Source organism: Leptidea sinapis, chromosome 8, assembly GCF_905404315.1.
Source record: "Leptidea sinapis chromosome 8, ilLepSina1.1, whole genome shotgun sequence".
Taxonomy (NCBI): Eukaryota; Metazoa; Arthropoda; class Insecta; order Lepidoptera; family Pieridae; genus Leptidea; species Leptidea sinapis.
In genome coordinates, this window is record NC_066272.1 from 10,888,482 (window position 1) to 10,903,112 (window position 14,631).

At 38.3% G+C, this 14,631-nt stretch overlaps 2 protein-coding genes across 6 annotated transcripts in view; both read left to right on the top strand.

Moving 5' to 3' along the window:
- Window positions 1-14,631, top strand: part of LOC126965679 (rab-like protein 6) — a 339,766-nt gene that overhangs the window by 126,108 nt on the left and 199,027 nt on the right. The window lies entirely within an intron of this gene.
- Window positions 1-14,631, top strand: part of LOC126965665 (uncharacterized) — a 105,466-nt gene that overhangs the window by 62,438 nt on the left and 28,397 nt on the right. For all 5 annotated transcript variants that reach the window (XM_050809378.1, XM_050809374.1, XM_050809376.1 and 2 more), the window contains exons 4-5: window positions 2,819-2,936; window positions 4,620-4,702. In XM_050809378.1, the coding sequence (XP_050665335.1) occupies window positions 2,819-2,936; window positions 4,620-4,702 (201 nt within the window). The remainder of the gene's footprint in view (window positions 1-2,818; window positions 2,937-4,619; window positions 4,703-14,631) is intronic.

Below are 14,631 nucleotides of genomic sequence, written 5' to 3' on the forward strand. Positions count from 1 at the left end.
TGGCGCTCAAATTGTCGGGGACCCAGTGGTCTGTGAACGGCTGGATCACTTGGCGTTGCGTAGAGACGTCGCTTCATTGTGTGTCTTCTACTGCATTTATCACGGGGAGTGTTCCGAAGAGGTGTTTAACCAGATTCCTGCCGCCGAATTCCACCTTCGCACGACACGCCACAAGTTAGGATATCATCTCCACCATCTGGATGTGTGGCGGTCCTCCACAGAGCGGTTTTCAAGGAGCTTTCTTCCTCGTACTACGACGCTGTGGAATGAGCTTCTTTGTGCGGTGTTTCCGGGACAATACGACATGGGTACCTTAAAAAAAAGCGCGTACACTTTCCTTAAAGGCCGGCAACGCTCTTGTGATTCCTCTGGTGTTGCAAAAGAGTGTGGGCGGCGGTTCTATATATAGGTTCCGGATAAGTAATCATCAAAAAGCATAATATACTAAAATCTTCTCTCAAACAATTATTCCAATCCGTACAGTAGTTTTCGCAGTTTAACCGAAGGAAAAAAACAGCTCTCCATTTATTAGTATACAATAACCTAATTAACAAACCACAATTAATTATGCATCGCAGTTAATATATAAGCAGAGTAAACATATAATTTATGCCTCAGTTAACATCAGTGATACAAAAATACGGTAATAATGATTATAAAATTTTTTACTAGTATTCTTAATTAATGTTCTTCAAGATATTTGTAATTATGTATTTAATCAGCATCGTTAGTATAGTTATTAAAAAGATAAATATTTTTTTATCGACATAAAACAGCGCTTGTGTGCATAGAAAAGCAATAATCTTGAATATTTGTTTAAAAATATATTATAAGTCGCCGCTCCACACTTAAGCGAGATTTATCAACTAACTCAATGGAGTTAATTATATTTTAATGGTATATTATGTCGATGTGACATCGTGAAAATTTGTCTTAATCGTTTTATTTTCCTAAAGCTCTCAACGAGGTATAACTACGTTTGATATGCCCGTTTAACCAGGGCTAAGATCTTACACCGGTCGGTATTACATAGCTTGGTATTAAAGTATCCCTGCCCTGTTATCAATTCAGCCACTGCAAAGGCACAGACACTGGGAAATACAAAAAAGGATTACACCCTATTACGATCTGCTGACTTGTAGTGCCAAGAGCGGCTGTCGCTGGTGTTCTGCGACGCATGTGCCGAATAGGCGCTACATTCCTGATCAGGCAATGGTGGGACGTTACAAGAGGGGGGACGTCGAAGGAGACCTGGTAACTACCGTAATGTGTAGTCGCAGAAGATCCAATAAGGACGGCGTGTGTCTAAACGCCGCGTTGGCAGCTCGACCAACTGTGATAGACCAAACGCCTATGTAAAATTGTGCACACATCGCCCTGCGTAGTATGTGCCCGTTGAAATCACCCACGAATAGATTTCAACGGAGGGGATCTGTGCAAGCACGTCCTCAATTGCCGTTTGGACGCAGCCCATGAGATGATCCGTTTTTGCGCCACCACTGTGGGACCCTTATACACACGCGTAGATGCGGACGTGGTCCTCAAAATCTACTCGCGAGCCAAAGAGTAGACACCTGTCTACCCTGCCTCCTCAAAATTGTTAATTATTTCCATCAAACAATAGCAGACCTTCCTAAATAGACAACAGAGTACAACAGCAGGTTGATCGAATTTATACTCAAAACTATAGAAGCTTCTCAAATAGGAGAATAGAACAGCAGATAATCGAGTTTATACTCTGTGATAATAATAGTTGTTTTACATTGGGCAAAGTAAATTTAATACTTTTTGTCTTTTTTTTTCGTTACGCAAAAGATTATTTACTTTAAAACCAAGTGTCTCATTCACCTCCTCAATTGCCTGCGATTAACTTTATCGGCACAGGTATATCAAGATACGATGCTTGATAAGGTGACTAAGTAACCAAGTACTGTTGTCTTAGCAAGACTTGAAGCTCGATCCACACACCGTTGTTAATGTTTCCGACGTCATCAGAGCTGAGTAGGTACTGCCCGTCCTCTAATCCCGACCTTAAAATAATTATTGATTTATTTGCGGTTTTATTACAGAAATTTAAATTCTTCTACTGCATTTATCACGGGGAGTGAGTATGGTTGATTGCACCGGCCGAATTCCACCACCGGCTTACGGTTAAATGCTAAATACCCCCAACATCACGTTGACGTCTGACATTTTTTTTTATTTTATGGAATAGGAGGACAAACGAGCGTACGGGTCACCTGGTGTTAAGTGATCACCGCCGCCCACATTCTCTCGCAACACCAGAGGAATCACAAGAGCGTTGCTGGCCTTTAAGGAAGGTGTACGCGCTTTTTTTGAAGGTACCCATGTCGTATCATCCCGGAAACACCGCACAAGGAAGTTCATTCCACAGCTTTGTAGTACGTGGAAGAAAGCTCCTAGAAAACCGCACTGTGGACCGCCACACATCCAGATGGTGGGGATGATATCCTAACTTGTGGCGTGTCGTGCGAAGGTGGACATTCCACAACCGCGCGTTTTGCTAGAAATTTCTTGCCTCGCACAGCCATTTTGTGGAATCAATAACTTATATTTTACAATTACATCTGTTATTTCGGATGTCCATGGGAGGTTGCCTCACCACTCCTCATCACGTCAGCCTCTAGCCCATTTGCCCCTTATATAAAAAAATATATTAATATCAACTAAACATGCCTTGCCCGCTTCTTTGTGGTTTGCGCACGCACAATAATGGATTCCGAAACTGAATGAAAATAACGATAAAGAGACTGGTACAATAAAAGGATGTTCTTCATTTGAGTTTGTTTTTTCGCAGTTTTTGAAATGCTGGTCTGCGCCCGTCAATGCGCTCGAAGGAAATCTCTGATCCTTACGTTCGGGGAGTTTTGCGTGTTCGCTGCGGAACTACGACGTTGCTCAAGACAAACCAGATCGTAAGTACCTACTTTTTTTTAATATTTAATTTTCATATCTTGTTGCCTACATAATTACGAATAATTGGAAATCGAGCCCTATAGGTCTTCGGAATTTCTTTTGCTCTACTGCGTCCTACTATTACTCGTAGGATGTACAAACTGCATTGTTATGTTATGGTTTTTAAGTAATGTACTGACTTTTTTAAGTTTTGTATTTTGTCTATTAATTCTAGAAGTGAGGGTTATCACTTTAAAAACAACAAATTATTTAGATTTACAAGAGCGACATCTCAAGTCAATTTCCTTATATGCAAATATTTGGGTTGAGGCAGGTTATCAACTGTAAAGTAGATCCTGTCGATGAAGCCACAACCTGAGAGTTAAGCAAAGTATACAAGATTTGTTGGTAGAGCACTGGTATGAACGCCAGAGGTCGTGGGTTCGAGTCCCGCATCGTTCATAAAATTTTGTTTTCTAATTTTATTTGTATCTACTGATACTCAATGAGCAATATTTAAACAAAATATATGACATTAACAATGTATTTAAAGCCAACTTGATTTGGGACTTTCATAATCTCAAAAATTCTCTGCAACACACAAAGTATTATTGAACAGTTGGACCTACTTATTGTTGTGAACCAGAAGTTTGTCAAAGCGGATTGCCAATGTAATGATTCGTCTTGCGCTCTTTACTTTAGGAAATGTGTTCGTCTCATTATCACTTGTGTTTGTAAACAAAAGTGACTCACGGTGGTATTCCGTTGATTGCAGCCTCGTCTACAACTCTCCGAAATACGCCTCAATTTCATTGAAGTGTTTATCACCTTCATTAAGATTTCATCCAAAACTAACAACGTCACATGTTTTTATCACAATACGACTGCAGAATGATACAATAATAAACTCTAGTAAATTGTGCTTCCAGTTTCAATTGTTCTGTGTTTCCCGCAACATTCGATCGGAATATAATGTTTTATAAATGTTAAAACGGTATATTTATTGCGCATTAATATTGAATAAAATGCCTGGGCGAGGCCGGATAATTGCCAGTTCATTACACGTACAATACAAATATAAACATTAACTAAGTATAGTGGCGTAATTAGTGCCCTCGATGTCCGCTACATGACACATGAATCAGTTTAATTCTGTCGATGACGTCCGCTGTCCGGAGCCGGGCTCGGTGCTCGCTTTGACAGCCGCTCTTGAACCTGCCGCCTGATGGATGCTGCCGGGACCACGCGGGCCTGTGTTGTTGACCCCTCAATGTCGTATAAAATGTTGGTCATGCACTGAATCACGACTCGAAACATGCAACTTGGCACATGTCAACAATATAATGCTTCCAGTGTCCGTGACAGCGGAAGATACCCGCACTGAATGTGATCAATGCTGGCGAACAATTTTAAACACTCCTGCCCGTTTTTAACACGCTTTTTATTAGCTTCACCAGTATGTATGTTTGTTTGTAACAGACTCAGTGCACGATTTTCAACCACTTTAAACGACAAGATTTCGATCAAACTTCGTAGATTTATCGACGACCGATGACAATACATTAATTTGATAAAAATTTATATTTTTTAGTTCGGTTTTCTATAAAAAGCGTGTTTTTTTTAGTTTTCTAAGCTATGATTTATTGTTATTATTCTCTAGTTAGTTTTCCGAATGTTTATCATATATGTAATGTTATTGACAGGGTCTCGAATAAGCCAGAATCACCCGTGTATTCAACAGCCAAGGACTATCGAGATAAGGATGGGCTCTGCAAACATGTGAACGGTAAGCATCAAAGTTGTTTTAATTTAAACCCTCCAGATAGACTTCAATCAAGTATTTGTTTACTTTCACGCTGAAACCATTATAGATCCGAGTACGCAACACTCTTTACTATATGTTATTATTGTGTGCGAGACAAACAAAGAAACGAAACGCTCCGAATGATAAACACAACGCTGTTTTCGTTTGTACATTGTAAATTATGCTCTTCCGTAACTAATTGTGTTTCTTCCGCAGTCGTTTCTTTATCTTACTCCTTGTTGCGGAAGGTCTCTCGGAGACATCGTTCTGCTAAACATATTTCGTCGTGACTAAACTTTCCGCACGGTACCAATCCAGAAATACCCAGAGCGGTATCCCTGTCGATTTGCAGAGCTCGTAACGATGTGGGCTCGCGGGACACACGCGTCGCTACACACGGGATTAACATCGTTGTCTGCCCGCGTGTAGTATGCCTTGCATTATTATACAATTAGGTACACCTTCATTACGTAATCAGTGATCCACTATCATGAAGTTTTGTTATTGAATATCATTTAATTATTCATTTGTATATTCCATATCTCCAGTTCATTATAATGCCAAAGTTTTTACGGGGACTCGTAGCGACTGTTTAACGAATAATGTTTAATATAGTGAATAGGTAAATAAAAATATTTGAATTCGAATACAATAATGTTACAATGGTTAGAAATGGAGGAATTCTTTGCGAGAAAGTATTTCTATAAATAAATTAAATTTTTCTCAATACTACAGAACCCCTACATATCATAAATTGTGCGTGTCCAATCGATGCATAGAATTGTGGATTTTGATTTCCATTGTAAATGTATGAAGCTTGCCCATATTTTGTAAACTTTAATATTTTTAATCTAAAACAGCATAATCCGAGTCTGTAGTTAAATAAAATAATATTATGTTAATTATTATTAAAATACTGGCAGGACACTAAATCAATAGCTCTTTATTCTATGTACATTCAGTAGATACCAATATAAAGCTGACGTAATCGTCGAGGACACACTATCTTGTTTACGTTGATATATCGCGCTACATTTCCACGTGCGTTTAATGTATTGTAACTTATATGATCGCCATTAATTATTGCTTCGACGTGTATCTTCTGTTCCTCATCATGCCAGTGATTGATTGACATGTCGTCTTGGCATACGAAAGATACACACATTGCACCGCACGTCATAAACCTAATACCGCCCTCACCATTTGGATGTTTTTTTTTTTATATAAGAGCGGGAAACGGGCAAGAGGCTCTCGGGATGGGGAGAGGTGAGGCAACCGCCCATGGACATTCGCAACAACAGGTGTCAACTAATGCGTTGCCGACCTTAAAGGTGGGTGGAGTATGCTTTTTTCTTGAAGGTCCCTAAGTAGATTCCACAAAGTGGCTGTGTAAGGCGAGAAATTTCTTGCAAAACGCGCGGTTGTGGAATGCCAGACGTCAACGTGATGCGGGTGGTACTTTGCACGTAAATTTGGATGTAAAGTATGGAAGGAACTCTCGTTTATGCACAACCAAAATAAAGAATGAACTTCCTTGCGAGGTATTTCCATAATGTTGTGCATGGTTAAGGTACCTTCAACGCAAGCACGCGCGTACAACTATCCAAATGGCCGTTAGCGCTCCTGTGATTCCTCCAGTGTGCGAGAGAGTGTCGGTAGCTTTGGTCACATACTGTGAGGTGACCCGAATGCCCGTCCATCTATTCTATAATGAACAGCTTTATAAACCGTTGAAACATACAAACATACTAGCTGACCATACAGACGTTCTGTGTCATAATAAATAAAATACTGTTTTCTATGAATTTGTCAATAATATATAACATTAAGAATTATTTCGTAAAATATGCTCCTATAGATGTTGGTGGAATGAAAATTGTTGAAACGAAAAAAAAACTAAACTATCCCTCAATTTGGGCTAAACGGCACTCCATGAAGTAATCCTCAGTAAAATCCGTTCATTCGTTTAAGAGTTCACTGGAAACAAACACCAGGACACTGGATTTATATATATTAAGGTACCAGAGGAGGATCTTTGCCACAGTCTTGACATATTTGCCTGGCAACTTCCACATACAAATAACCCTTTCATGTCAGCTTTCCTCTTCTTGGAACCTTCTACCTCCTTTTGTGTACTTGCTCGATGTGTTTAATTAGTGGGACGAGGGAGGATTGTTTCGTTTTTTACTATTTCTTTTAGTGACCAGTATTATGTTGATGATATTAGTGTTGTTTTTTATGATTTATTACATTATTTGCCCATTACAATGCAGTGCCGCTCAGGATTATTGAAAAACCCAAAAAATTCCGAACAGCACTGCAACTGCGCTCGTTCCTTTGAGATATAAGATGTCAAGTCGCATTTGCTCAGTAATTTCACTAGCTACGGCAGACCGCAATAGAGTACTGCTTACACATTACTGCTTCACGGCAGAAATACAGTTGTCCTAAATATATATAATAAAAGGTATATAATCTACATCTTCCAACACCTCCGAGGACTGTCTACCTACTATCTTAATGCAGTCAATTTACATTCATCAGTATTCGTATCTAGATGACCGACCATCTCAACAATATTAAACAGCTGGTTGTTGTGTTCTGTCTTCGGCTGTGTTTAATACTCGTCATCTATGTTCTTATGCAACGGACTCCAAACAACCATCTAAACTTTGTGATAAGTGAATATGCTAGAAACTGTCATAACCATAATGTTAACACCAGGAACAGACATAAACGCATAATGCCTACTACTTGGCTAAGTCGAGTTAGTAAGTCTTGCGGGGCGATATATACATATATATATGCTCTTACTACAAGAACCCATAAAATGTTCAAAACAAATGTATTTCCAAATTTAAAAGAATTGTTACAAAACGTTTGTGTGGTAAAGGTTACTACAACATAAATGACTTTCTTAATGATACCACAGATTGGGAATACAACGACAGCCCTCAGGGTATTAAATAATAAGTTAAATTGTACGATATTACTTTGAAACCATATTTTTAATGAAAAAAAAAGGAGCCCGCTGAGTTTGTTGCTCCCCGTTCTTCTCAGGTCTGGGGCATACTTTTTGGAATGGATAGTTTAATAGATAGTTTTTGACTTTAGATATCGTATTTTGAATAAAATATATAAATTGTAATTTCATAAAGTTTGGTAGAGTCGGTTCATATATGTAACGTAATATTTCACATATGTACGTGGTAATGCCTTTTTGCCGTAACGTTAAAAAATAACTAGTTTATTTAAAAGAATGACGCAGTGAACTTCGTTCAATCGCGAATAGTGGTGCTTTATGAAATCCTTATAATATTAATGCTATAATATTCTAAGTTTAAATCTTATTAGAACTTGTTTTTCTAGTTATTCTGATGATGGAGGCATGGTGTACATTTGTCGTGTTTTTGTTATCACCCTACAGACGTTGTTCTGTTGATAATAAAAAAAATACTGCATTTATGTATTTGTCAATAATTTTTAATAACATCAATAATTATTTCCTAGCATATGCTCCTTGTTGTTATAATGAAATTGTGTCACAGCAGAACTGTTAAGCCTTGCGTCAATAAATTCTCTAACAGAAAAATATGTCCATACAAAACAAATGTTGGAAATAAAAATAATTATGGGTCCCAAATCGAAATAAAACTATCCTATCTCTCAAGTTGGACCAAACTGCACTCCATGAAGTAATCCCCATTAAAATCCGTTCATTAGTTTAGGAGTCCATCGCGGACAAACAATGTGTCACGTAATTTATATATATTAAGATATATGTAATTACAACGCCACCCAAACTGTTCAAATCGGAACGCAACAGTACAAGTGCACCGCCACATTGGAGTAAACATGCGTGTGGTCGCAGTACTGCCCCGGACTATAACTCAACGTACCTACAACTAGTTCTTTTCTTTATGACAGTAAGGGACGAGACAAGCCGGACGTTCAGCTGATATTGATACACCCTACTCATTGTAATGCAGTTCCGCTCAGGATTCTTGAAAAACACAAAAATTCTGAGCGGCACTACAATTGCGCTCGTCACCTTGAGACATAAGATGTTAAGTCTCATTTGCCCAGTAATTTCACTAGCTACGGCGCCCTTCAGACCGAAACACAGTAATGTTTACACATACTGCTTGAAGGCAAAAAAAGGCGCCGTTATGGTACCCATAATCAAGCCGGCTTCCTGTGCAAAGGAGCCTCCCACTGGTAAGTTCTACTGCTCGTAGTTCAAGACGATCGCACCGTGAAAGATATCCACACGTGCACATTGTGAGGGTGCTGTTTCATGTTGAGATCCATAGAACGATTATTGCTCGATCGAAAGTGGCTGGAGTGAAATGTCTGATTGGAATGCTCTTATATATTGAATGAAAAAACACTTATTGTACTTTGAACAATTTACTTAACACCGCAGCTATAGGATATCTATGCTTTTTTTCGGAAAAGGAGGACAAATGAGCATACCGGGTCACCTGGTGTTAAGTGATTACCGCCGCCCACATTCTCTTGCAACACCAGAGGAATCACAGTAGCGTTGCCGGCCTTAAAGGAAGGTGTACGCGCTATTTTTGAAGGTATGTATCGTCCCGGAAACACCGAACAAGGAAGTTCATTCCTCAGCTTTGTAGTCGGCTCTGCGTTGCACGCGGTCAAATGAATCGAGCTGATACTGGGGTGGGTCAGACCAGAGATGACAGCAATACTCCATATGTGGCCGGACCTCGCATTGTAGAGGGCTAGAATGTGGGTCTGCTTGAAGTATTACCGTGCTGTATTTATGACGCCCAGCTTCTTCGAAGCAAATTTGGCTTTGCCCTCCAGATGACCACGGAATCGGCAATCACTCGAGATTTCGAGACCCAATATTCCGATACTAGGCTAGGCTTTAAGGGAAGTGTTGTCGAAGAACGACAAGTGGGGTTATTTAGTGGTAAACCCGCCATCTTGTTCTTCTGGGGGTTAAACTGGACAAGGTGAAATTCACCCTATTCCGCGACCTTCTCAAGAGAGTACTCGATAGAAGAAACAAGTTTCTCCCGGCACTGGTCGACGAATTCCGGAAAGAGACCTGCACGGTCCGTGTATACAGCATCACCAGTGCTGCTTTTTTTATGTGCCAGGAAGTGACACAGACAACAAAACTCGTAGCGGTTAACATAGAGTATAACATAATACTTTTATGTTTTGATTACAACATGTTTTTCAGAACTTTAAAATATCTCAGAAGGTATTTCTGAGGTTCTTTTATAAACGGATATACGGTTATTATCCTTACCTATATGCAACCAAATTTCTTCTGGGGTCTCTGAATTATAATTCTTTAGAAGTTTGATTATCGAAAACTCACTACTGCCTGTAAAGTTTTTCATGTTAGGATCGATGCTCCCGAGTTAAGTGATAAGCTTTGTCGGTTTTTTGTTCCAAACAAATACCTTCGCAACCGTAGGAATGAACTGTTTGCGGTTCCGCAGAGGCGCACAGTAGCGCATACACAGTCGCCTAGAACCCGAACCTTCACCGCGCTCAACGCTCTCCTGAGTGCAAGCCATGAGTGTGACTTGTTTGCGGATGAATGGACGGGAATAATGTCAGAATGCCTGAGGTACTGTGAGCGAAATGAATGTCTGAGTTAATAAAAAAATTTCTTTAGTTAATGTAATTGGTTAAATAAATTTCTCTAGTAGCTTAGTACAGTACTTATTTTCTTGTAGGTTCTTATTGTTACGAACTAGATTTAATTCGCGTTAATATACTCTTGTGGGATTTAGATATTATCACCTACCGTCTTATGAGCTTATGATATTATCAACGTTCCATCGAGTTAGGGAAGTCGCAGTTTTGTGCGTCGTCTCCAAGTGCATCTTTGTTTATAAATAGCTTATTAACGTCAACGAGAACATAATGTTTATTGTTTCATGTATTGTCTTTTGTCATGTTTCTATCTTATTTACAATGTCGTAATTAAGTATCAGTATCAAGAAACAATCAATGTTTACTTTGTTCAGGGACTACTTCCTTCATACTTCTACTAAAATCAATGATCGAATCTTAGATTAAGGATTGGTCTCCGCTGCGCTCCAACTAGATACCGCATGCGTAGTCGCAAAGTGCGATAACTAATAACTACGCCCAATTGGGCGTACTCGAGCTAGTCTCGAACATTATGCGACGTTGACGAGCCAAATGTTCTGTTAAACTTTGCTAATATTTGCAACTAAAATGACCGATTGAGTAATAAAACTTTTTAAAAATAATACTAAAAGAAATAAGAAATACACTGGTATGGCATATTATCAGTAAGTATTTTATTAATTTCAATGTAAAATAACATGAAATAAAATTTGAAAGATGCCACGCACACTACAATATAAAGTTGCCGTAATAAAAAAGCTCCCGTTTTTAGATAGTGCGGTATATAGTTGGGGCGCAGCGGAGACCAATCCTTAATCTGAGAATCGAATCTAGTGTTACTTCAATAGTTTTATGGAGGCACAAACTACGACCGAAACAAACAAAAACGCACGATATTTATATATGTGAAAACTTGCTTGATCAAAATAAGATGAACGTGATTCTTAATAACTACATTAACATTGGTTACATTCCGTAAACAATCATTTACAAAGGTGAGCGTGGATACGAAAATGCTATATAATTAAAGAGATTTTCGTTGTCTGTGTCAGCTCGCAACAGCTTGTTATCTCATGAAAAATTCTGACATCAAAAATATATATGTTATGAGTAAATATGTTTTGTAAATACGAGTTGAAACCTTCGAACCTGTGGGAGGCTCCTTAGCACAGGATGCCGGCTAGATTATGGGTACCACAACGGCGCCTATTTCTGTTATGTGTAAGCATTATTGTGTTTCGGTCCTGGAGGGCGCCGTAGCTAGTGAAATTACTGGGCAAATAAGACTTAACATCTTATGTCTCAAGGTGACGAGCGTAAATTGAGTGCCGCTCAGAATTTTGAGTTTTTCAAGAATCCTGAGTGGCACTGCATTGTAATGGGCAAGGCGTATCAGTTACCATCAGCTGAACGTCTTGATCGTCTCGTCCCTTATTTTCATTTAAAAAAAATTGATAATTTATACGTCTAGATAGAGTCTCTTGCTGTTAGATAACCGATAAAAACAGGCCAGGAATATTAGTTTATTGTGCGTGACAAGCTACCTCTTACACTCACGATTTGTATGACACTTTGTGTTAGTGTGCGTGACAAGCAGCGTCTTACACTCGCGACTTGTATGACGTGTTAGTGTGCGTGAATTGCTCAAAATAGAGGTTAGGTCTACTTCTACTGTCAGTAATTGGCTGATAATAAAAATAAATAATCTGAAGCTGTCCCAGTATATCGGATAAGTCATTCTTATCGCCAGTTCTCTGTTGCAATTTCCATGCAAACTTCTATCCCTAGTAAGCTATACGTCGTCTCATTGACAGACAGCGTGTACGTATAAGGTGAGTTACCGTTGATAAGTTTATTGGGACAGAAAAGTCAACGATAGTTACGAATTTTTATCTCAAGTAGGTCACAACCGGAGATAGACTGAATATTGGGAATGGCCGTAAATGATCTAAAATAGAAACTTGGATCAACCGAGAATACATTTTTATTAAAGAATAATGAATTCTGTATCAAGTAAATGAATCACCTTAATTCATATTTTTTTATCAACGCATAAATTGTATAATTGTTCCAATATGAAGAATAGCCGAATGATATACAAGACTAGTAATGAAATAACTCAAACATTATTGAATTCGTAACTAAAAGTGTTATTAGATGTGTTCCCGTAAAATATCGGGTTGCACTCCGGCAGTGCCGGCAGATGTGAAAACTTGATAACGTTGTGCGTTTTTGAATATTTCGGAATGGTTTGGGAATAATTTCGCACGACTTGCTTTAGTTATCATAATCGTAAAGACTGTCTTACGAATTTTCGGTCAGTCCACGTGCCCTGACGTGAGTTTAACTTTTGCGCTCAGTGCTTGCGTTTAGTGCTCAACGCCGCTAAAGAATTTTTCACTTCAAAAATACAATTTTAGAAGTTACAGGGGGGGGGGGACTTGTTTTACCGGTTTGGAAGTGTCTCCAAACTATTATGTTTAGAAAAGCCATAGATATGGGTTTGATGAAAAAAAAATGAGTGTCAGTTCTAAGTAGGTATAGGGAACCACCAAAATTTATTGTTTTTTTTTTCTATTTAGTGTGAAAATCTTGATTCCAGTTCACAGAATACATCTACTTACCAAGTTTCAACAGTACAGCTTCCATAGTTTCGGAAAAAAGTGGCTGTGACATACGGATGGACATACAGACATGACGAATCTATAAGGGTTCCGTTTTTTGCCATTTGGCAAAGGAATCCTAAAAGCTAACCTTCATAACGGCGCGCGGCCATACAAAGACATAGGTTTGCGATTTACGATACTATAAAAGCCCAATTGTTTTGTGCTCGTATTTAAGATATAGAAATGTTTGCGATCGGTTTTGTAACCAACTGATATTAAAAATCTCAATTATTTCTAATCAACTGTTTTAAAGCAATAAAGGTGACAATCTCTTGGAAATAATTAACAGAGCATTCTTTCCGCCTCGTTCTTATTAATAACTAGCTGACCCGGCAAACGTTGTTTTGCCATATGAATTATTTTACAGTTAGACCGTTTCTTGGACATTGCAACATTACTTTATTTTTTCTAAAATAAACGTAGCCTAAGTTACTCCTTATTACATCAGCTACCTGCCAATAAAAGTCCCGTCAAAGTCGGTCCAGCCATTTCAGTGATTAGCCGGAACAAACAGACAAAAATTTTAAAAAATGTTAATTTGCTGTATGTACCGTGTATTCATTTACATGTAGTAAAAAACTGTTATTTCAATATTACAAACAGACACTCCAATTTTATTGATATGTATAGATTTAGATGACACATTGGCTTTCGTATCACACAGCGTAATTACTGATGTTGAATTCCGTGATAATGATTTTAAATACCTTTCCGGGTCCATATTTATGTTAAATTGTGACATTAATATATCTGACACAACATATATATAGGAAGCAGTGATGTAATTATATAAATATGGTGAAAAAGTCGACGCGGAAAATATGTGTGACTTAATATGTGAACCTGTTTTGTTTTATTATTATAAATTATTGTTACGGTAAGTTCAAGGAGAGACAAAAGATATCAAATTGAATGAAATTAATGTAACAGTTAACTGGATAAAAGTATTAAGATGTACGTTGGTGCCTGTGTGTATGGAGTGGCCTTCCCAGTTGTTCCGCGAGGCCGCTCTCTATAAACGGCGCACGGAAACGTCACTTGTGATGAGTCTGGATGCCGGCTTTGTACAAATATGAATAGATGGTGCGGATATGTAGAAAAGGTAAATCTTACATACGTGTAATCGTATTAACGGATATACGGATGTTATAGGTTTAACAGTACTAAGTAGGCGCGTGTAGATATTACATTAGTAAATATTTGACTCTGCAACAAATCAATATTTATCACTACATATCTTATATCTTTAAACGAGCAATTCTTTGTATATATATATATATAATCTGAATCTCGGAAACGGCTCCAACAATCTTTTTCAATCAACTTTCATAAAATTTAGTATACAGGGGATTTCGGAGGCGATACATTGATCTAGCTAGGTTTCAATTTAAAATTGTAGTTTTATCCGTGTTTTAATGGGAAATCGCTACACTAACATTAGAATACAAAGGTAAATTTATCCACTATATACAAGACTGTAATAGCTCAGATGGGACATTGGGTGATCTGGAAAGCAGAAATCCGGGGGTTCGAATCCAGATGTCCTATAAGATTTTTTTTGTGGACGTTTTGTACATTCTTAAAAATCCGAGCAAATCACGG